The sequence below is a fragment of the Muntiacus reevesi genome, chromosome 6 (genome assembly GCF_963930625.1).
Source record: "Muntiacus reevesi chromosome 6, mMunRee1.1, whole genome shotgun sequence".
Lineage (NCBI taxonomy): Eukaryota > Metazoa > Chordata > Mammalia > Artiodactyla > Cervidae > Muntiacus > Muntiacus reevesi.
In genome coordinates, this window is record NC_089254.1 from 70,899,729 (window position 1) to 70,923,486 (window position 23,758).

The 23,758-nt window shown below is 49.7% G+C and overlaps 1 protein-coding gene and 2 non-coding genes across 6 annotated transcripts in view; 2 read left to right on the top strand and 1 right to left on the bottom strand.

Annotated features, from left to right (window-relative positions):
- Window positions 1-384: 384 nt before the first annotated feature.
- Window positions 385-522, bottom strand: LOC136171304 (small Cajal body-specific RNA 20). Its single transcript, XR_010663843.1, has one exon. It is a non-coding gene; the product is annotated as a small Cajal body-specific RNA 20 (non-coding RNA).
- A 1,561-nt stretch (window positions 523-2,083) lies between these two features.
- The window catches only part of TNS3 (tensin 3), a 219,242-nt gene continuing 197,567 nt past the window's right edge, over window positions 2,084-23,758 (top strand). Inside the window, exon 1 of one of the 4 annotated variants that reach the window (XM_065939891.1) lies at window positions 2,084-2,235. Coding sequence is in view for 1 of the 4 variants with exons in the window: in XM_065939884.1 (XP_065795956.1) it covers window positions 2,304-2,390 (87 nt within the window). In the remaining 3 variants the exon portion in view is untranslated. Of the gene's footprint in view, window positions 2,236-2,276; window positions 2,391-2,554; window positions 2,698-23,758 lie in introns of those variants that run through there. The other 3 variants (XM_065939887.1, XM_065939884.1, XM_065939890.1) reach the window with 3 other exon arrangements.
- TRNAR-ACG (transfer RNA arginine (anticodon ACG)) lies at window positions 20,664-20,736 on the top strand. Its single transcript has one exon. It is a non-coding gene; the product is annotated as a tRNA-Arg (tRNA).

Here is a 23,758-nt window from a genome sequence, read left to right on the forward strand (position 1 = left end):
TGAGCAGATCTGGCCTTGGTCCTCAGGGATAAAACAAGAGGTCTGCTGTGTCTCCTCCCTGGACAAGCTTACTTTGGATCCAGGGCCACAGAATTTTTGATGACTGGCTACCTTATTTATTTTTGGCTGTGCTGGGTCTTCTTCTAGTTGTGATGGGTGGTGGCTACTCTCTAGTAGCACCGTGCAGGCATCTCACTGCGGTGACTTCTCTTGTTGTGGAGCATGGGTTCCAAGTGCACGGGCTTCAGTAGCTTTCGGGCTCTAGAGTGCGGGCTCAGTACTTGTGGTGTACAGGCTTAGTTGAGCCATGGTGTATGGGATCTTTTTGGACCAAGGGTGGAGCCTGTGCTTGGCAGGCAGATTCTTCTTTTTTTTCTATTCTACCAATGTCTGGGGTAGGAAAACACAGCTTCCCAGCTCATGGTGGCCCCAACAACAAGGACCCTCAAGGGCTGATTTTGACCTCCAGTCCTGGCTGAGGAGAAAAGGGACCTCCTGCAGCTCTATGCTTCCCTGGTGGCCCAGATGATAAAGAATCCGCCTGCAACACAGGAGACCTGGGTTCAGTCCCTGGGTGGGGAAGGTCTCCTGGAGAAGGAAATGCCTACCCACTCCAGTATTCTTGTCTGGAGAATTCTATGGGCAGAGGAGCCTGGCAGGCTACAGTCCACAGGATCTCAGAGTCACAACCGGAACTACTAACAGTTTCACTTTTACAGCTCTATGGGAGAGAGGCCCTGGCAGGCGGATTCCTAATCACTGGGCCACCAGGGAAGTCCCAGCTGGCGACTTTGAAAGAAGTCCATTCAGGGATGATTTTCTTGCTGAGTCTCTCCACTGGTCCTGACAAGCTGCGTTTTTCTGCTCTGTGCATGGGCAGGATGGGCAGAGCTGAACCCAAAAGGCCGGGGTAGATTAAGGTGCTTCATTCCTGAATCACAGACAGTTCCTGGTAATTGCACTCTGAGATATGCCCACTTTTCCAGGTGGGAGTCCAAGAACATTTGGTTGGAGTGACAGATATAATCTTAAGTAGCTTCTGCAGGATGTAGAGTGGAGTACCTTCCTAGAAAGTCTTCTTTGTGTCAGGGGCTTTGTGTGTTCACGAGATAAAGTGCTGATGAAACTATTCTTTTGTACAGGGGGAATAGCACTTCTAATTCTGCACATGGGCATATGTCTTACAAGGGGTCTTCAAGAGAATGCAGTCCACTCCCCACATTTCACCAATAGGGAAGCTAAGGCCAAGGGAGTGATGAGGGGCTGTCTCTGTCTGGGGGTGTTGGCATCTATCTGTGTTTCCTCCTCTGGATCCTCTGTCTGCACCCTTCTTGTCCACTCCTGGCCTGATCATTTCTCCCCTTTCATTTTAAGCTGCTGCTGCTAGGTCGCTCAGTCATGTCCGACTCTGTGCAACCCCATAGACGGCAGCCCACCATGCTCCTCTGTCCCTGGGATTCTCCAGGCAAGAATACTGGAGTGGGTTGCCATTTCCTTCTCTAATGCATGTATGCATGCTAAGTTGCTTCAGTTGTGTCCGACTCTGTGCGATCCTATGGACAGCAGCTCACCAGGCTCTTCTGTCCACGGGATTCTCTAGGCAAGAATACTGGAGTAGGGTGCCATTTTCTTCTCCCCATTTTAAGAAGAGGTGATTTCTAAAATCTTTCCCCACTCCTTCCCTCCACTGGTCGAACTTTCCAGGGCTTCCAAAGCATCTTGGGTTTTCTCTGTCACTGCCTTTTTGCTTTATGTCTGCATTACTCCCGGTAGCTTACTTCTGTGAGTTACAGGCAGGCAGCGAGATTTTGCGTTCTTACACACAATACTTATAGTGCCGAATGAATGAATGAACGAAAAAAATGAACTAGTTGTGCAGGAATCAGGAAATCGTTTGCCCATCCGGGACCCACCAGCCCCCTGAACACTTTGAATCTGGGCTGCTCAAAGGGTCTAATAATTCCCGGTTCCACCTGGCCAACTTAGGGAGGTCCCAGAGGCGCACGGGGCCCGGGGCGCGCCTGGAACGCGCCGCATTGTTGGGGCGATGAGGCCAGGTGACCCGCCGGCCAGGGCGCGGCGGCGGCGATTGCCCGTGCCGCCTCGAGGGGGCCCTGCGGCGAGCGCGGCCGCGAGCCAGGAGGACGGGCCCGCCCGCGCGCTGCTCGCGCTGTTCGGAGCCCTGCCTGCTGCGGCCATCGCCCCGCGGGACCGACCGCGCCGCCGCTCGTCCAGGTACTGGAGCGGGGGGCGCACCGCCAACCTCTTTGTTTCGAGCTGGCGCCAGCGTCCGCTCCAGGGGCATGGGGGCGCGCGGGCAAACGGAGTTCCGTGCGCATGGGGACCTGAGCTGGGGCGAGCGGGGACCGAGAGCTCGGCCGGGATCCGGGGTACCAGGGAGCAGGACTTAGGGACGGAGGCGGGTGAACGCGGCGAGAGCGCGGGCGGGCTCGGCCAGGGTCCCGGACGCGGTTTGGGGACTGGGGCGAGGGGACAGCGCTGGGGCGGGCGGATGAAGCCAGGGAGCAGGCCAGCTCGATCGGGGGCCCGCGGGCCAGAGCGGCACTGTTGCGGCGGCGCCCGGGTGAACTTCGCTCTCTAGGACGCGTCCCGACACTCCGCAGCGGAGAGCCGAGCTTGGAGCTGCAATGGGAAGGCTCAGGACTCTTCTCCCGCTCGTTGCAAGCAGGCTTTCCGGTGCGTCTCTCTTTCCATTTCCCTGTGTTGGGCTGGAAGCGGGGTGTCCCTTGGTGCTTCCTTCCTAACTTCTGAAGGAGCGGGAACCAGGCCGGGGGCGTGCGTGGCCGAGGCCACCTGTGGCACGTGCCTGCTGGCACGCCGGCGCTGTAGCTGACAGGCAGGAAGAGGGAGGGTCTGGGACTCGGTGGGCGCCGTCGGGGTCTGATAAATGAGCCGGGGTCGTTTGCTTGAACTGATTTGAAAATCTGTGTGGCGGGAAGGGGCTGAAGAGCTCCACTCCAATTCTTGAGACAGCGCTGGTTAAAAAAATAAAAGCCTATGGGATGTGGGGCCTGCGGAGACCACTATTGAAGGAGGTCACTGCCCACTTAGAAGCACCCCCAGACCCCTAGGGTGTCCCTGTCCTTCACACGCTTTGATCTGCTGGCAGTTCCCCCTCCCCCAATTGTCTCTCTCTGTAACGTGAAGCCATGATCATGGAGGACTCTAAATATACTGAAAATTTGATTGAAAATTATCATTGCATCCATATTACTTAGCCCTTCAGAACTAACCATCTTGGCATTTTGGTATATGTGGTCAGTGGATACTATTTTTTTTTGAAGTGCTTTTGAAAGAGATGTTTATGTCCTTGTGATTCTTACCCTCTTTAGGGCCTGGGAGGTTATATTTGCAAATCAATCACCAAGTATTAAGAAAGGCATTTCTGTGCAGAGGCCTGGAGGGGCGAGGGAGGCTGCAGCTGGAGGAGAGAGGGGGATTGGCCAGTCTGCAGGGAGTGAGGGGAACTCTGAGCACAGGGAGCGGACTGTGGGAACTGGCAGAAGGCCAGACCCTGACCTCAAAGACAAAGTAATAGTAATCTTCGTAATTTTACAAAGTAATAGTGACCCCAGAGGCAAAGTAACAACATGGTCATAGTAAATCCTACATATTTGCTTGTGCTAAATGCTTTGCATACATGCATTGCATTTGCTCAAATAACAGCCTTTGGAGGGAGCTGGGATAATTGCTCCATCTTACAGATGTGCAAACTGTGAGGCAAAGAAATGCTAAATATCTTGCCCAAGTTGTTGCTCAATCAACGTGGGGGTGAAGCCCATGGTTTGTCCAGGACAGTGAAATTCCAGGGCCCTGAATTTGCTGCTGCTTGTCTGTCAAGTGGTTGCGTGTCCTGACAGCAAATTTCTCAGCCGAGGTGTCACAGTTATCAGCAGCAGCAGCAGATGAATTATTTCTTTACAAACCCTGGAGATGATAGAAAAAGGAGTAGCCTCCGGGAGCACTCCTGGATGCAAATTGACTTGGATTTTTTTAAAAAAAGTGGCTTTGGCACCTCTTGGTTTTAAATGGAGCTATTTTTTTTTTTTTGCAAAGGTGACCCTGGGAGCTAAATGTCACCAGGTCAAAGTCTGTTCCTGGGCTGCAGGAGGTATTATTGATGGGATTAAAAATGGCCTGGGAAGAAGGCACAAGGCAAGAACAGAGAGGGGAAAGACTGAGAGGGGAAAGATTTCTGACCTACCATGTGGCAATAGCTGCTTGTACGCAAGGCTCAAGCCTATTTTACAGATGAGTATGTTTGTTAAAGGGCAGAATGTTTAGGGACCAGATCAAAGCCAGTCCTCTGGCTCTCTGTGCCTGCAGTAATCCTTCTCTAGGGTCTTCTGCTGCTGCTGCTAAGTCGCTTCAGTCGTGTCCGACTCTGTGCGACCCCACAGACGGCAGCCCACCAGCCTCCCCCGTCCCTGGGATTCTCCAGGCAAGAACACTGGAGTGGGTTGCTTCTTCTGAGCCCAATGCGTGAAAGTGAAAAGTGAAAGTGAAGTCGCTCAGTCGATGGGATTTTCCAGGCAAGAGTACTGGAGTGGGGTGCCATTGCCTGGCATAAACCCACCATGCTAGAGGACAACCTTTTGTCTCCCAACCACATCCTGCCCTGACCCCTCCACTCACACCCTCAGACTCTTATGGAGGCCAGGTACAGGGTGTTCCTGCTAGAGAAACAGCCTCCAGCTGGTAGAAAGTTACCTTGTATCTCAACCACCCAGTGCACCCACAGCTCCCGGAGTAGAGAGGCTTCCTTACCTGGTTCTGCTTTGTCCTAGAAAGGACTGTTTTGAGGCTGGGTTTGAAGGGTCTGCTGGCAGCGGAAGCTGGAGAGCAGTGGGGTTCCGAAGGTATGCAGACCCCGAACCCTAGGCTCTTTCCTGTGAGACCCGGTAAGTTAGGGGGATCATCAGTGACCTAGGGCTGGCCCTGTTCCCCTGGAATCCTTTGCAGTTGTCTCTGTTGATCCATAACAAGAGGTCTGGCCAGTTGGTTTGTTCCATAGGCATTTTGTCAACTCAGAATAGCTACCTGTTCCTGGCTGTTGGCAAATGTTTTTAGAATCTTCATGTCTTCATTATTGTCCAGGTTCTGAGCGCTGCTCTAGCTATGGAAAGAGTTACTTCTGTTAACCCTCAAGGCTAAGCAGAGGCAGGTGTGAGACAGTGTGATGTGACCGGATCTTCCCAGGGATGTCCACGTGGAGCTAATATTCAAACCCTGGCTGTCTGACTGCGGGGATGTATTCTCCATGCTGCCTCACTGCTTTTTAAAACACCTAGATGTTAAAAATCGGTCAAAATGCTGCTGAATGTGAGTTATCTTCTCTTAGGCTCAGAAGATGTTTTGGATCTTCTAGTATGTTGAGTCCTTAGACCAGGCAGATTTGCCACTCTGTAGTTATAAGTGGACTGAGCGTGGGAACACTTGTCTCTTTCATGTCTGTCCTTTTCCCATAAAAGCAGCAAACTAGAATCTCCAGGTTTCTGGAGCTTCCTATTGCATTCTGAATTTCAGGAATGTGTTTGGTGAGCACCCGCCCCCACCCCCCGCCACCTTCATTTTGGCGTGTGTCAGCCAGGTGTCTTGCCAGATCCATGAACTAGGCCCTCCTGCAGGGACACCTCTCTGTCCTGCTCCGCGTGCACTCGGGGTCCCCACTGTGCGCCTGTCCCTCGTGCAGGGAGGCCGAATGTCTCCCACCTGCTGCCCCAGACCCTCGCTGGGGGCTCCTCTGCCAGGTAGGAGGGAGGAGCCAGTGAGGATGACCGCCGCCTGGGGCCACTGTTGGGAGCCATCAGAATGCCATACGTCAGAATGCCCTACGGTGCCATTGAGGGGAAGATAGTCATCAGAATGACCCCTAGACATTTAAAGAGTTATGTTACTTTTTAAAAAAGGAAGGCAATGCTCTGGTATTAATGTTTGGTCCCAAATGGGCTAAATTACTGAAAAATGTATGTTTAAGGAAAATTCCCTCTTGTGGAGCACTTCCTGATTGTGCCAAGGGGGAGCTCCCCAGAGACACCAACTCAGAGAGAGGGCTTTGCTCCTCCTGTTCTGCCGCCCCCCTCCCCCATCCCAGCCTAGTAACCTTGCAAGATTAATGCCTTCTTCTGATGGTGTTGTCATCCATGCACCTGGGGGCGTTTACTTTCCACGATCAGATAGATCATCACCCAACGTTGCAGGAAAATATTTTTATCTTTTTTTTCCGGGATGTACACTGCGACTCAGTGAGTTTAAGTCACCCTGTGTCATGGGGCTGGTTGGAACTTAGGTCTGTCTGGGGACAGAGCCTGTGCCTGGCCCTCACCCACAGAAGGCGAGTGTTCCCTTGGTCACAGGGGCCTGAGCCTGTGCAAGGAGGGGTTGGTGTGGTGTTGGGCAGGGTCCCAAAGTGGATCCCAGGGATCTCTGGTTCTCGACCTGCCTCGAGTGCCTGGCGGAAGCTCCGGAGCTCCCGGGTGCCCAGTGTCCACAGCTGGCCTGGGTTCCAGCCACAGCTGCTTCCTTGGACACAGCCTTCGTCCCTCTTCCTTCCTCCCTGGGCTGTGACTGTGGCATGTGGCCAACTGCCTGCCTTCCTCGTCCTCTTCTCCTTGGGGGAGTTGATCGCACTTAGTACACCTTGTACTCAGAATCTCTGTTCTGAGATTGAGGGGACATCTGTGGGAATTCTCATTCCAGACGGTGCTACTCCCGACCAGCTTGCACTCGTGGGCTGAGTCTCAGCTCAGGTGGGAAGGGTCTCATCTCTTTTTACTGTGTCCCAGTGGGTGGCAGCATCACAGTGTGATCTGGTACCTCTTGAGTGTAGCTTTTCCAAAACTGGTAATAAACAACAAACCCCAAAGTTTTAAAGACACACTCATGAGATAGGCGCCCCGGTGGAAGATGGCTAAGGCTCTGGAGAGGGGCAGAGGCAAAGGCTTTGCCTGCTCCGCTCTTCTTCCAGGGAGAGGCGGCTGCGGCCTGGGAACCCAGGAGCCGGGCTTTTCACCCCGGAGGATTCAGGCATCCGCTTCCCTCCTGACTCTGGCCCACAGCTGCTCTGTGTTGCATCTCACTCGTCGTGGAGCCTCCCGGGGCGTGGGGGAGCAGCCTTCATCTGGCCATGCATGTCGCCCCAGGGCCAGGCTGGGCCATTAGCTGGGGCGTCTGCGTTCTGTACACATTCCTCCCCGACGACTGGGCTGCGACGCTGGCTGCGGGAACAAAAGGGCTCCATTGACTCTCCTCCGCTCGTAATCCATCACCTTTCTCAGAGGTTTCCTGAGTGCTCACCCCTCACCACTGGTGATTTTGGACGCACATCAAAGGTACGGTGAAGGCAGCGTGCTGGGAGGAGAGAGCCGGGCTCTGGCAGCCACAGATCTGGGGTAAAAGGCACCCTTTGTCCTGAGGCTGCCCTCTTGGTTCCCCACCTGCAGCCTGGAGACGTCACTGCGCTCTGAGGGGCTCACACCAGCGCTCCTCCTGGGTGCTGTTTGGTTTGACTGCTGGGTCTCCTGTGTGGCCCAGGGCGTCCCTCCTGCTTGCTGGCTCTTGGGCCATCGCTTACTCTCATTCTGCCGAATTGTCACTCCCCCCCCCCAGGGCTCCTGCTGAAACATCACTTCTGCATTCTTGGAGTCCCTATCTGATCCCTGTCGGGGGCAATCCTTTGTTATAACTGGAGGAGGTGGTGGGGGATGTGGGAGTCTCCTTTAAATCTTGGCCAGGTGTGTTTCCAGTTTGTCTTCTCTGGAAAGATCTGAAGTGGCTGGGGGTGGATTACAGGGGACACACCTCTGCTTGTGTCCACTGGTGGCTGAGTGAGGCAGGACTGGCTCTCAGCTGGCTAGGTGCATGTTTTCTCTTGTCCTGCACTAGGAGGGGAGGGGACATTTGTCATCCATGTTGCTCAGGGGTGGGAGGGGGTTCCCAGGTAATGGATGTGCCTTGGTTTCCTAAATTAATTTTTGACTCTTTTTCTACAAAGTAGTTTTTGCGTAATATATTTTTTGTAGACTTGGAAAAAACGGAGAAATGTTAAAAATGCAGGAAAAGTAGCCTAATAGTGCCACCCATGGAGAAGTGTTTTCACCCTCTTGTATGCTGTGTGTGTTCTGTTTTTCAGGTTTACCAACTTGAGATCATACATGTTAGCATCAGTGCGGCAGTGTAAGCACTTCCCCACTTGTGACTAACTTTGCATTCACACAAGTGAATTCATTCATACAGTACAGTACAGAACCCAGTATGTACGTGATGACCATTTATTTGTCCTCTGGTCACTTGCAGCCTTGTGTGCATTCTTGCATGGAGATTGGGCAAGATCCTGGCCAGTCATGTTCTTGGAAGGACTTCTAAGGTCAAAGAACATAAACTATTTTTGATTGTGGTAAAATGCACATAACATAATCATTTTCAAGTGTCCATTAGTGGCACTGGTACTTTCATATTGTGAAATCATCATATGCAGAGCTGTTCTCATTTTGCAAAACCAGCTCCATCCCCAGTAAGCACTAACTCCTCTTTTCTCCTCCCACAACCCATCAGCTTTCCATTTCTATGAATTTTACTGCCCTAGGTGCCTTATGGAAGTGGAATCATACAATATTGGTGTTTTGTGACTGGCTTATTTCACTTTACTTAATGTCTTCAGGTTTCATCCATGTTGTAGGATGTACCAGGATTTTCTTCTGGAATGATATTTCATTGCACGTAAAGACCACCTTATCCAGTTTCCCTTGGGTAGACACTTGCGTTACTTTCACCTTTTGGCTATTTCGAGTAACTCTTCCCTGAACATGGGTGTGTAGGTATGTGTTTGGGTCCCTGCTCTCACTTCTCTGGGGTGTATAACTAGAAGTGAACACAAGCTTTTGGAAGTCCCTTGAAATATAAGGTCAAATTGCAGTTGAAAAACAGCGTGCTGGCTGAATCTTCTTGGTGCTCACCCGGCGTGCCTGAACTCCTGGCCGGGTTGGCGCCTGCTGGGAAAAACCAGGCCTGCAGGAAAAGGAAGAGAAGACTTTTTACCAAGCTATTTTGACAGATTGTATAAACTCAGTGATTAATGGAATGAGAAAGCAGGAAGAATGTCTTTCATTAAGGAAAAAAAAAGAGGAGGCTTTAGGGTTGCTTGGTTTTATTTTTCAATTAAAAGGGTCTGATTTTGTTTCTGGAGAATGGTTTTAATTTGGATAAATGGTTCAGTCTGGGACCCGCATGCCAGAACCTATGATGTATGAGTGCAATTACTCCAGGTTTCCTCAGGAACAACACAGACCTGGGCCCTGCTCTGGCTTAGCCTTGGTGGAATGGCGATGAAGGTGGCTGTGCCTTTGGGAGGCAACTCTTCTGATCAGTACATGGAGCCTGCAGGGCCGGATGCTGGTGGACGCTGGTTAATTTTTACCCTTTAAGAATGTGTTCACCATCTCAAGTCAGGAATGCCAACTAGCAGGCCCTACCCCCAGTGCTGGAACATGTTGGACCAGAATTGCTGGCATCGTTTCCAGTGTGGGCATTTGCAGAGTTGGTTGGGCTTCAAAGGAGGTGGTTCATCCTTATTTTGTCCCCTATTACGGAGGCTTCCTGGCTCAGGCCGGGTTCAGGCCCTGGGTGCTGGGCTTTCTACAGGGTGGTCTGGTGGGGTTTCTTTGGAGGGAGATGATGGGCTGAAGGATGTATCAGAGTCAGTGAATCCTGGGTGCTTGGGGAAGGATCCATCGGCTGGAGGGTCAGTGAGGGCAGAGGGCTTGGGCAGGAACTGCCTTATGTGTTTCCAGAAGAGGGAAGGGATTGAGGAAGGCAAAGGAATAAGAGGACACCAGCTTTCAGCTCCAGAAACTAGGAACCTTGTGTCAAAGTCTTAGCCTTCCACGGTAATGGGGGTGGCAGGTGTCATGAGTGCTGGCCACCTTGGGGTCATGGGGGCTTGGGCAGGGAGCTCAGTCTGCACACAGGAAATGTGCATGGGTGCAACCACAGAGGAGGGACAGCTTACTGGGCTAAGTGGTCAGAGAACTGTGGAGCCTGAAGATATTTTAGCCCTGCAGATCCTGTGGCCCAGGATGAGGGGTGGGCCAACGTGATTGGGGGGCAGGAGTGAAGGTCACATAGGGGGACTATGGGCCTTGATCTGCAGGAGAAGCGAGTGTGCACCCAGCTTTTAGGGGTGTGGGGCTGGGCCTACCGGACCCCAGGGCGCCCACCTGCGTGACTCCTGATCTGCCCTGCTGGCTTGTGGAGGGGCGGGGCAGCTGTGCACAGCCTGAGGAAGGTGGTTCTTAGCATAACAAATAGGAAAGTCTTTGGGTTGAGGGCTGGCCAGGCTGATGAAGACTTTGGGTGAGATGGGTGACAGGCAATAAGATAGTGACTTCTTTTGCTCTTTGCTCCTTCCTGCCCCCATTTAAATGCAAAAAAGTCCAAACTATAGGTCATCTGTAAGAGCATAATGCACTTTTATGGAACATGTTTCTTGTTAGAAAAACTATCATGACTTAAATGATGTTTAAACATTTATAAAAGTTCCCCCATTCTCACACTTACAAATACGTGATCATCTTCCTCTTCCCGGCTTGGTTTTTGTAAGAGTTCAAGGTTTGGGCTGCCCAAGTGGCGCTAGTGGTAAAGAACCCAGCTGCTAATGCAGGAGACAGAAGAGACACGGGTTTGATCCCTGGGTGGGGAAGATCCCCTGGAGGAGGATATGGGCAACCCCCTCCAGTATTCTTGCCTGAAGAATCCCGTGGACAGAGGAGCCTGGCAGGCTACAGTTCATGGGGTCACAAGAGTTGGACACAACTGAAGCGACTTAGCCCACAGTGTTAGACGTGTGGTGTGTATATGTATAGACTTTTTATGCTGATGGTTTTCCCAAACCTATATCTTATCCTAAGCATTTCCCATATTTCTGCTGTGACTTCACAATTATCACAGTGATGACCCTTACAGCCTTGCAGAGTGATGGCTGTGCTTGCATGAGCTCCCAGCTGCTGGGCTGGATTCTTGTTAGAGCTGCTGCTTTCAGAAGGTGGAAGAAGCAGCCTCTGAGCTCTGGCCTGCTGGGGATCCGCCGGTCGCTGATTTTGTGTGTAGCCCACAGGGAGGTATGTGCAGGCCTGGCTGGGACATAGCCCCTCTACCTAGACTGCTTGTTGTGCCCCGAAGGGCCAGGTTTTCTCCCCTGAGAGAAAACCTGCGGGCAGCAGTGGGTGGACGTGAGTGCGGCCCTTACCCAGTGAGGTCTTCACAAAGGCACCAGGGTCAGGGCCTGGCACTGTGCCCTGTGATCTGCCATGTGTTGATGGGATTACGTGCATTGGAGCTGCTGTCACACTGACCTTGGCTCTGGGAGGCTTTGTGACCAGGAATCTTGGCCAGTGTCCAGCTAGAACCTGTTGGGGCTGAACTCAGCTCTGCAACCAATAATGTTCTAGTGGGGTCCAGACAGGCTCAGCTCTCAGGTTTCACTGCCAAGATAAGTTGGATTAACGGGCTGGAGCTGACGAAGACTTTTGGCCAACAGTGATCTTGTCTGCTCTCCCTTGACCCCTGCGTTTCCCTCCTTCCTTCCATTTGGCCTCACTGGTTGTTTCTCATGCATTCTGTCTGTTGTCAGGCCTGTGCACTTTTAGTATATCAGCTTCTCTGTGTCTTTTGATGCTGCTGGAAATGGCACAGTCTTGCCTATTTACTCTGGGGCCAGGGTAAAAAGGGAGTGGGCTCTGCAGTGAACACTGTGACCTGGGTCCTGCCTTTCTGTGTGACCCTGGGACAGACACCTTGCTCCTCTGCAGTGCTGCTGAACTCGGGGGGTTGGTATAAAGGACCTCCCTGGGTTGTTGGGGTAAATGTAATGTCGTGTACACACTGGACTTCCTGGTGGTGCTGGTGGTAAAGAGCCCTCCTGCCAGTGTAGGAGATGTAAGAGATATATCTTTGATTCCTGGGTTGGGAAGATTCTCTGGAGGAGGGCATGGCAACCCACTCCAGTATTCTTGCCTGGAGAATCCCATGGACAGAGAAGCCTGGTAGGCTACAGTACGTAGGGTTGCAAAGAGTCAGACATGGCTGAAGCAGCTTAGCATGCATGTACATACTAGGTGTCTTGTCATTACTTTTCTTTTCACTTTATTGTTCAGCCTTTCTGGGAGCTGAATCCAGAAGGCTTTTCTGCCATGCCAGCCCGCCTCCCTGAGATAGAGCTCCTGGGAAGGAGGTGGGTCTGTGGGGCCCCCAAGCTCTTCCCACCCAAGTGCATGTCCTCTGGGAGGGAGTCTGACAATCACAGGCTCACATTGCCCTTCTGACGCCCAGTTAGCGCGTCCTTGGTCTTCTGATACACTCTGGGGTTGGGTCGTGTATATGTTGTTTGTATCTCTCCTCACTAAAATCTGAGCTCTTCCAAGGACAGGAACCAAGGCTTCCTCTATCTTCATGTGATAAGGGCTTTGGAAGGAGCTGAGGGACGGCTGTGTGACCTTGGTCAAGGTCTTTGCCTCTGGAGCCTCCCTACTGTAAGCCTTCACTAGAGGAGGGACAATTCCACAGCTAAGTGGAAACATTTGAGAAGTTGGTTCTTTACAAGAAGAGAGGGAGGTGCATGCATATTTTCCCAGGGTTTCGTTAATTTTTTTTTTTCCAGGGACACCATTATCTTCTTTCTGGGAGTTTTGCTTTGCAGTGTATTCCATGAACTTTCAGAGGAGGGCAGTTGACACTTATTTTACAGGCTTGAGAATCTAGCCCACTGTTATTTTCTTGGAAAGTAGCCATGTTTTAAGTTGTCATATTATAGAAAGTTGATGGTCAGTGCCTGCTAGGAATCCATGAGGGCTCCCTGACAAGAGTTGGGAATACAAAATTGTTACTTCACTATTTCGGTAGCACAAAAGAATATTCATTTTGGAGAGAGTGTGTTGTGGGGTTCCTTGAAGTCCACACTGTAAAATGCCAAGAATTATTTCCTTTGTCTTTCTCTCAGAATGGATTCCAGTCACTATACAGACCCACTAGCAATGTGTAATCTCTTGTCTGATATTTAAATGAGAGTTTTGTTCTTATAAAAATGTTGAGCATCCATCAGACTCCTGCTGAGAAAAGAGTCGCCTCTCCCACTTATCTGCTTTCTGTCCAGACTGCTCAGATCATGTTCACGAATTCTTTCTGTGGGACTGAGTGTCTTTTTAAAAAAATGGCTAGATTTTAGAGAGAAGTTTGGATGTGCTGTATGGTACCGTTGGTGCCTGGAGGCACATAACTCACGTTCAGATGATGATGGGAGAGTTGAGAGCAAGAGTGTGGCTTTGTTTGCCAGCCACAAGCTGGGTCTCTTCATCAGTTGATGCATCTGTCCTGCCCCAAATGGCTGGTGGCTGCTTCAGGGCCTTGGCCCTGGCTAAATTCATGGCCCCATGGTACACGACCCCCCGACATCCCGTGCTACCTCCTCTCACCACAGACATCACCAGCTTCCGTCTCCATGATGCTGTTCTCTTCCCAGCCTGATAAATGAGATGTGGTGTGCCAGCAGTTCATAGATCTCAGGCTGGCTGCTGGGAATAAAGGTACGTACCTGAGGGTGGAGATGGTGGGTGGGCTGACATTAATTATTGACTCTGTGTGAGGCCCTGTCAGAGGGTGACTCCATTGTTTCTTCCTTTGTTTGTTCATTCACTCCCTCACTTATTGCTCTCAGGCAGTTAGCGTTTACTGAGTGCCGGCTGTGTCCTGGAATATGGTTAACCCTCGCAAACTCAGCTGGGCTTGCTGTGGCTTGATGGCTGAGACATCAGCTTGGATGCAGCAGAACAGCGTGGTGCTGGGGGCCCTGAGGCCCATGGGATTGGGGGATCCTGAGGCCCATGGGGCTGTGGAGGTCCTGGGGACCATGGGATTGGGGGACCCTGAGGCCCATGGATTGGGGGACCCTGAGGCCCATGGGGCTGTGGAGGTCCTGAGGCCCATGGGATTGGGTGGTGTTGAGGACCGCGAGTTCAGAGCTGGGGATTCCTCCATCATAGTTCTCATTCTGTCCATCTCTAGTTACTTCTGACCATCTGATTCTGAATTCTCACTGTCATTTTGAGATTGAGGCCACATCTGTCCGAGGCTGTCTCTCTTGGGGCCAAGGGGCCCTTTGGCTCTTGTGTGAGAGGCTTTTTTGCCATCATTCGGGACCCTGGAAACTTAGCATCATCTGAATCTGTGCTTAAGGGTGAAAGGAAAAGGAGACAGACTGTTAAAGACGTACAGACAAACCCAGTGGATGGTTGTTGAACTTAAAAGACTGCTTTTCATTCAACCTTTTTTTTGAAAATGGTCACATTGGACAGTTGCATACCCTTCACCTTGATTTGCTGCAGGTTTTTTTTTTTTTTTTTTGCCATTTTGTCACATTGCCTGTATCTCTATTTTAGTGATATCTCTCTTTATTTACATAACTTATGTGTCTATCATGAACTTCACCCATAAATACTTTAGCCTGTGTTTCTTGAAAACAAGGACACTTTCCCTCATCCCTCAACCTCAAGACCATGATCACTCTAAGCAATTTAATTTTGATTTGTTTTTTTTTCCATTTATTTTTATTAGTTGGAGGCTAATTACTTTACAATATTGTAGTGGTTTTTGCCATACATTGACATGAATCAGCCATGGATTTACATGTGTTCCCCATCCTGATCCCCCTTCCTGCCTCCCTCTCCATCCCATCCCTCTGGGTCTTCCCAGTGTACCAGCCCTGAGCACTTGTTGACATCAGCTAATGTCCGGTTCTTACTTAGATTTCCCCACTGGTGCTCCAAAGTGCTTTCTTGCTGTCCTTAATCTGTTCTGAATCTCATCATGGCTTATGTGTCACACGGTGTGATTTTGTCTATCTGTGCCCTGAAAGTGGGAGCAGGCCACCAACTTTCTTTATTTAATATTATTATTATTTTTTTTTCATGGCTTCCCCCCCCCCAAGACATTTTTTTAATTAACTTTTTTTTATGTACCTTGACCCAGTTTCCTCCTAGGAAAACATCTTGAAAAACTCCATCCCTACAAGGATCCTTATATGCCCTTTATAGCCAACCCTACTTCCCATCCATCTGCACCAAAACTTCATCCTAACAGTCACTAATCTTCAGGTCTGTAGTTTTGACATTTAAAGAATGTTACATAAATGGGATCATACAGTTTGTAGATTTTTGGAATTAGCTTCTTCCAGTCAGCATAATTCTCTGGAGATCCCTCCAGGTTGTGGCTGTGTCAGTAGTTCATTCTGCTTCATTGCTGAGTGCTGCTCTGCGCTGTGGATTGACTACTGTTTCTTCACTGGTTGAAGGTCATCTCTGCTGATTTGTGTCTTCAATCCGTGAACATGGCATGTCTCTCCAGTTGTTTAGATCTTTGATTTTGTTCACTTAGCTTTGTGTAGATTTTAGCGTGTAAGTCCTATATAAGTTTTGTTAGATTTACACCCAAGTAGTTACTTTTCTTTGGGTGATTGTAAATGGTACTGTATTTTTCATTCTGGCCTCCCTGTGATCATTGCTAGTACGTGAAAGTGAAGTCACTCAGTCATGTCCATCTCTTTGTGACCCCATGGACTGTAGCCTAGCAGGCTCCTCCATCCATGGGATTTTCCAGGCAAGAGTACTGGAGTGGGTTGCCATTTCCTTCTCCAGGAGATCTTCCCAACCCAAGGATAAAACCTGAATCTCCCACATTGCAGGCAGACGCTTTACTGGCTGGGCCACTAGAGAAGAACAGTACTTAGAAGTACTATCGACTTATGTATGTTTATGTTGTAGTCTATGATCTTTGTCAACTCACTTACTAGTTCTAGGAGTTTTATAGATTGCCTGGGATTACCTATGTTGACAATCATGTCATCTGAAAATAGGGACAGATTTACTTATTCCCTTGCTTTGAGGTTTCGAAGAGCTGAGGGCAATTTCCTCATAGATATGATATGCTAGCTTGGATTTGAGTCTTTTCTTGTCATTACATTCAGGATCACATAGGTGTGAGGTGGCGTACTCTGCTCACCTCATGTCAAGAGGTACAGTGTCTGTTGTCCTGCTCTTGGCCCTCAAAGCTTAATTACCTGGCGAAGGCCCTGTCAGGCATATCTTTTCCTTTGTCCCTTAAGACTCTTGAGCATCCTGCTTTCTAACTACCACTCAATCAATGGTTCAGCATCCAAGGATAGTCCTTGCCTGAATCAGTTATATATTGAGATCATGAAATGCTAGACTTTTACCATTTAAGTACTTTGCAGACATTATCCTACAAGTAATCAGACTGTTAATTACCAATTGTCTTACCTGGATAGAGTAAGAGAATTTTATTTATTGTGTTTATTCTTTAGATGGTTCTGTGAATTTGGCAATAGAAGAATGCTCTTTAGTTTGTTTTTGTGATGGTATTCTCAAGTGCTTTCCAGTGGCACCCTACGTAACCTTTCTGGGACCAAGTCTGTAGCTATCTATCACTACAGCCACGCAGCAGATGCCTACCCAGGGCTCACTTGCCCAGCTCAGCCCACTGTTTGGGTGGGTTTGCTGAGAGTCTGTATTTTCTGACATATGTCTAAGTCAGGGTTTCTTGAAGTGAGGTCTCGGGACCAACATCTGCATCCCTGGGGACTGTTAGAAATTCCAGGTCTGGGCTCCACCATACTCTGGTCTGGGAGTGACAGTTGCAGGGTGTTCAGATGCCCACTCAAGTCTGAGAACCACTGGTTAAGTTTATCCATTCTTCTGTATAAAGCACCAGCTCTGGAAACCCAGTGACGTGGTTCAATCAGATATCTTTAAAATTCAGTTTGACTTTGCAGTAATCCACACATCTTTTTGTGTCAGGCTGTGGCTGGTAATTTTTCCAGTTCCTCTCAGGGGTCTGTGCCAGAGAAGACACGCGTTTATTTAGGAGAGCTCCATCCTTTAGCCAGCGGAGCCCCCAATTTCTGTTCCTTTGCAAGACTAGGACACCCAGCAGAGTGTAGGATTGGAGAATGAGGTCAGCATTAACAAGCGTAAATTTGGGCATGTTTTCAGCATTCATTCATATTTCACTTTGTCCCCAACTGACTGGCTTGCTGCCATAATGAGTGATAATCTATATTTCTGGAGGTCTTTGTTGCCAGCTCTTCTGGTTGAAGATAGTTTTATTCTTCATCAAACACATGAAGATGGAACTTCTTTTGTGTGCAAGACAGTGTGCTCTTCATGCAAAGGGAGATGAGTTGCTTTGAGCTCAGAAGCCGAGTTTAGCTTTGTGCACACATGAAACGATGTAGGAAGTGGATATGTTCATAAGAGCAAAAGGAGGTGCTGTGGGAACTGATCGTGACTAAGAGTGAGGCAACAGAGAGCCTAGGGTTTAAAGCAGATGTTTCAGTCAGTCAAGTATATCAGATATCTATAGATACATGTCTATATAGATCTATCTATCATCTATCTAGATAAATATATGAATTTGAAGGGGCTGGTGTGTTTGAAGTTTGCATGGCAGGCTAGAAATTTCCATATGTTTTGATATTACAGCTTTGAGTTGAAAACAGTCTAGAGCAGAATTCCTCCCTCTATCTTTTCCCTTTAGTCTTTTCTCAAGGCTTTCAACTGTTTGGTTGAGGCCCCCCCAATTATGGAGGAAAATCTGCCTTACTTGTTATCTACTGATTCAAATGTGAATCAAATCTGAAAAAACCTTTACAGCAACATGTAGATAGACACTTGATGTCATAATCTAGCTAAAAGGACACAGAAAATTAAGCATTACAGAAGAGAATCTGGACTAGAGACAAGATTCAAGTAGCAACATTACTATGTACTATCTTGGGAATCCTGGACAATTTACTTGCCTTTGAGCCTCTGCGGTCAAGGGCTCTTTAGGCCCAATGACTGTTTACTGATTTATATAAAATAAGTAGAATAACAAGAAGTAATGTGGACATCAGGCTTGGTTGATCAAGCAACTCAACCATGTGACTGCCCATAAACTCTCTTCTCTGCCTTTTTAGTTGTCACGTTCTTTCCCTGGTGGGCCTCCTGTGACTATGAGATGGCAGTCAATTGCCCGTTGCATACTTCTGGAGAGAGAGCATCTCTTCTATGGCCACTCAACAGACGTCCTTTGGCCACAGAAGCCTTGCACTGACGGGTTAAGCCTAAGTTGTAGGTTTTTCCTGTGTCAGTGACTGTGGTGGAAGAGGGGAAGACTTACGTGGGTTGGTAAATATGTGCCAGAAAAGCCACCGGTGCTCTCCCCTCACTGGTTGGCCTCAGCCCAGGGCCCCCATGAGATAATGCACTCCATGGCACATGTAAGTACTGAACAAAGTGGGCTGTGACTATAACACTCCTGACCTGGAGAAGCAGGGAAGGCCTTCTGTACGTTGGCTTAGAATAGACCTAGGTGGATTCCCCAGGAAAAGGTCCTTATTGAAAGGGACTTACTGGCAGGAGGGGTAGAGTTCTCTGTTGCCGATAAGTCCTGATATGTTGCTTACTGGCCTGTGACCTTCAATTCCCTGCATCTCAGGGTGTTTCTCCCGGAAGACAGGTGATAGGGCCTCTGTAAAGGGTGTGTCTTAACATCGTGGTCAAATAAGAAGTTGATGAAAGTGTATTTTCTTCCCATCACTTATGGCATGCCTCTCGGCTTAGGAGCCATTTTTACATATTTTGTCTCACTTGGTGCAACTGGCACAACTGTTGACTTTGGAACCACTGTCATTGGCTAGGGGTTTGAGAGTCCCTGAAGGGTGAGTCCCAGGCAGGGGGTTCCTGGTTTCCCGGCTCTGATGCTGTTGTCCATAGTGATGTTTGCACAGGGCCGAGGGCCTGGCCTGGTGGTGCCCAGTGAGTCCTGACTTGGCTTTGAGGTGGGGGCAGGAGCAGGAACTGGGCTGGCCATCACGGTGCCCAGAGCAGGAGTCTTTGGCACTCATCTGGGCTCCTCCACCCCTGCTGGCAGCTTGGTGTGTAATTGGCCACTGATGCATTCATTGTCTCCAGGCACTGATAGAGCTGGCCAGCCTTGACACCTACTTCCCTATGCAAAGTATTCATAAAGTGACAGGCCTTTAACTTATTAATACTGTTCTTACTCATCTTCAGGCAAATCTAAAAGAAATCTTGTCTCTACACATAGCTAAGAGACTGATGACCTGTTCTGCAGGCAGTTAAGAATCCCACTGAAAAGTCACACCATCTCTAAGGGTGTCCACACAGCAGATCGGAGAGCTTCACCTAGGGTCCCACTTCAGTAGCAGGCACTTCACCATGATGAAGGGTGTGAATGTTCTGTCCCATCCACCACTGACCAGATAATTCTAATTCCATTTCTTGGAGTTTGTAAAAATAATTGTAAATGGTGCCGGAGATATTCTTTGGAGAACTTCATTGAAGGAAAGCAGCTCACTGCCATTTCCAAACTGATCATCAGCTGGGCCTTGCTCAGTGCATTGTCCCCTGGAGGTGAGGGTGTCTGGAGTGTTTGCCAGCACTACTAAAACGGAGAAATATTCTATCAAAGTGCATTGCATTTGTGCCCCGGTTTCCTGTTGGCCTTGAGCAGCCACTCAGCTTGGCATGGGTGACTATGCCAGTTGTCTACTGTGACACAGACCGCCCCAGACTCCGAGGACTAAAGCAACAAGGTTTATTTTTTCTTGCGGTCTGGGGCAGCCTGGGGTTGCCGTGAGGGGATGGGCTGGGCTCAGCAGGGGTCTGGCCACCAGCCTGTCCCTACTCAGGGCCACGGATCCTGGGTGTTCCTCAGTAGAGAGCTTTTGGGTTGAAGAGGGCGAAGGCAGAAGCTGTGGGCCAGCCCTGCCTGCGTGCCAGCACTTCCAGCAGCTTCTGTGGGCCACACACGGTGAGATCTATGCTGATCCAAGGTCCCTGTAGGGTGAAAAGTGTGGGGCGGTGTTTCTGAAATGCCGCTAGCCGCTCCCTTTAGTGACTGAGCACATTCTGTTTTACTGTTTGGCCTCTCGTTGATACCAGCAGTGCAGGCACCTCAGGAATCACCCAGCTCCGTCTGATTCTGAGCCTTGTGTGTGGGTGTGCGTTGGGGCCACAGGACCTCTTCTTCCAGAGTGCCCTCCGAAAAGAACCGTCTGAGTGACCACGAGAGTCCTCCAAGAGGACAGGCCCCCGCCATGTCCTCCTGTGTCTACTCTGGGCTCTTCCTTCCTGCTCCTTCATCCTCCTGAGGCCAGTGGAGACGGCTGTGCTGTTGGCCAGTGTCCTGGGTCAAGGTTTGCTTCTGAGAAGACCAGGGGTGAAGTTACGTGCTCAGCACCACTTCCAAGAGGGGGGTCTCTGGGGGCACATGTCCGAAAGACAAGTCCGGAGGCTGACTGTGTGTCCCAAGGTCTGTGGGCCACTTGCTCCCTGGATGCCCTGATTCTGACTGTCAGCTGACACTCCTCTGAGCTGGTGGCCAGCTGTGAGGACAGGTGTGGAGTCTGGAAGATGCTTGGGGCTGTAGAGTGGCTGCCTTCCTCCAGAAGTATGTGTAGCCTGAGGATGTGGAAGAATCGCTGTGTGATCTTGGGGCGGTGGGTTTACTCTTTGGAAGGGTCTGTTTCATCTATGAGCTGGGAGAGGAGCTGTGAGGTTTGTGAAGATGATTCTTCCCTGGTGGCTCAGACGGTAAAGCGTCTGTCTACGATGCAGGAGACCCAGGTTCGATCCCTGGGTCAGGAAGGTCCCCTGGAGAAGGAAATGGCAACCCACTCCAGTACTATTGCCTGGAAAATCCCATGGACTGAGGAGCCTGGTAGACTACAGTTTATGTGGTCGCAAAGAGTCGGACACAACTGAGCGACTTCACTTTCAGTTTCAGAAGAAGAGAGTATTTCCGGAACTGGCACGGCTCAGCTGAGAGCTGGGCCTCTGGTCTGGTGTCTGCAATCTTGCTGGTGTTTGTGTGGGAGTGTGGTGCTTGCATGCAGCTGTCCTAGGTGGGAAACTGCTGGACAGCCCCTGGAGCCCAGGATGCCCAGACACAGGCCTTTTAACCACAGACATAAATGTGCTTGTTATGTTCATCTTTGAAAACTACAAGTCCATATTCTAAACCCACTGAATTTTAACTTTAGTTTCATGACTTATTGCCTTGCCAGATTTCCAAAATGATTTGAAAAGCATGCGGAAGTATGTATGGGTGAAGACTGGGGGCTTTCCAGGTGGTGCTAGTGGTAAAGAACCCACCTGCCAATGCAGGAGACATAAGAGACATGGGTTTAATCCCTAGGTTGGGAAGACCCCCTGGAGGAGGCATGGCAACCCACTCCAGTATTCCTGCCTGGAGAATCCCATGGACAGAGGAGCCTGGTGGGCTGCAGTCCACAGGGTCACAGAGTCAGACATGACTGAAGCGACTTAGCATGCATGCACACATATAAAGATGATTAAATAGTCAAAGGGAAATACAGAGAGAAAGAGAGAAAATGTAAATCTGAGAAGCCCATGTAGCCCATGGAAGGTCAGCATCCAGTGGATATTTTAAAAAATTCTGTGTACCACAATGATTTAGCTGTGAGCCTCCTGGCAGCCTGCTGGGTAAAGGAAACAGTTGTTTCTAATTGTTTCATTGTATCTATAGGATAAAAATAAATGAATTGGAGAAAAACAGACAACAGAATCAGAAACAAGTTTTTCCAAATCTGAATCTTGAGGGAATGCAGAGTCCTCAGTCACATCCTGCAACCAGCATAGTAGAGATGTGGAGCACACGTCTCTGAGAGCCTCAGTGCTGGCCAGGGGCAGTGTGACAAACTCAGGTCTGCAGGAGGAACAGCCCAAGGAACATAAGCATGCTGCTCCAAGTGCACCACTTAGACACAAAGATAAAACCCTGGAATATTGTCCTTGAACTCTAGGGTCCCGTAGGGCCAAAAGACATTCAGATCTATTCCAGTCCCTTGTGCCTGCCAACGCATGTTTGCCCCTGCTGGCTTCCCTTGGGGGCACCATGGGGGCCCTGGGCTTCCCTTGTCTGGATAGAACCTGTGCCAACACTGCTAATTCAGCACACCCTCACAGAGACCATCTGTGCTGCCTCCTTTGCGTCTTGCATCGTCTTCATCTGAAACTGATGAGTGAACAGGTTCTGCTGAGTAAGTGCTCTCAGGAGCCCGGAGCTGCTTGTCCAGTATGTTGATACCGGCCACGTGCATGAAACATGGCCGGTGTGACTGGGGAAGGGAATTTCAGACTCCTTATTAATTCTGAGTCATTTAACTTTAAAAGCTGTTAGCAGAGTACTGTTATTTTTCCTTTGAACACAACTTTATTGTTTTGCTGGGACTGTATTTCACTTTAACTCAGAAATTTTAGTGTCTAAACTGAGATGTGTTGACAGCATAATATGCACAGAAGATTTTGAAGACAGTACCAAAAAAAAGGTGAAATATCTCCTGAGTAATGTTCGTGTTGATTGCATGGTGAGAAAAATAACCATTTGGATATATTGGGTTAAGTAAAATATATCATTAAAATTGCTATCATCTGTTTCTTTTCAAAATGTGGCTACCAGAAATTGGAGAACTACATAAAATGTGGCTTGTATGCTATCTCCAGTGGGCAGTGTGGGCCCAGGGATGCCCAGAAGTCCTGGCTTTGATGCCCTCTTGATCTGGGGACAGACAGGGTGCTGCCTTGTGGATCTGGGGGTTTGTCCGTGCACTGGACTCGGTACAGCCCCCTCCTGCTAGTGAGTTAGAAGGAAGAAGAGGACCAGGTGGTTGAGGCTGGGGCAGCAGCTCTCCTCTCAGGGACAAAGACATGTTCCCAAGGCAACCTTGAACACAGGTTCCTAGGCCCTGGGGGGACGGTACACATTCGTTGTACTCAGTCAATGTGGATATTATTTAAATTTCTCTGATCCTTACTGTCACTCCTTTGATGGGGAGGTGACATTTCACACGATTTTGGGAATGTTGGCTTTGAGAGTCCTTGCTCTTCTAAGCAGTTACTTTGTGGTGGCGCTAGCAGTAAAGAATCCACCTGCCAGTGCAGGAGATGTAAGAGACATGGGTTCAATCCCTGGGTCAGGAAGAGCCCCTGGAAAGGGGCATGGCAACCCACTCCAGTATTCTTGCCTGGAGAATCCCATGGATAGAAGATCCTGGTGGCCACAGTCCATGGGGTCGCAAAGAGTTGGACACAGCTTAAGTGACTTAACACACATTGCGGGAAATCTGTATTCAGATTTCCCAATTGCTTTAAAATGACTTTTTTAGTAGGTTTGTTAGAATCAGGATCGTAACAAAGCCCCACACTGCATTGGCCTGTCTTAAGTCCTTATCCATCCATCTGCTCTGCAGCCCTCCTGTGTTGTAGAACACGCCAGGTGGTGAGCGGGAGGGCCTGGCATGGGTGGAAGGGGTGGATGGACAGAGATAGATTGGGTGGGAGCAGCCTTCAACACCCTGTGATGTGGTGTTGAGGGAGGGTTAGGGGTCACGCCCTTGACCTTGATGGAGGCCTTGAAGCTGGGAGAGCAGGAAGCCTGTCCTCTCTTGCTGGGTGGGTCATGGTGATTACAAAGAGAAGGTCAGTTTCTTGTGCCGCCTCTCAGCTGGCAAGATGTCCCCATGTCCTCTCGTCTGTCCTGGCCTCTGGGTCTCTGTTCTTGGTGCACAAGCAGCCTAGTCACTTCTCTGCGCTGGAAAGTCCTAGGGACTCACCAGTGGTGAATGCCATAACGCTCTCCCTGGGGGACA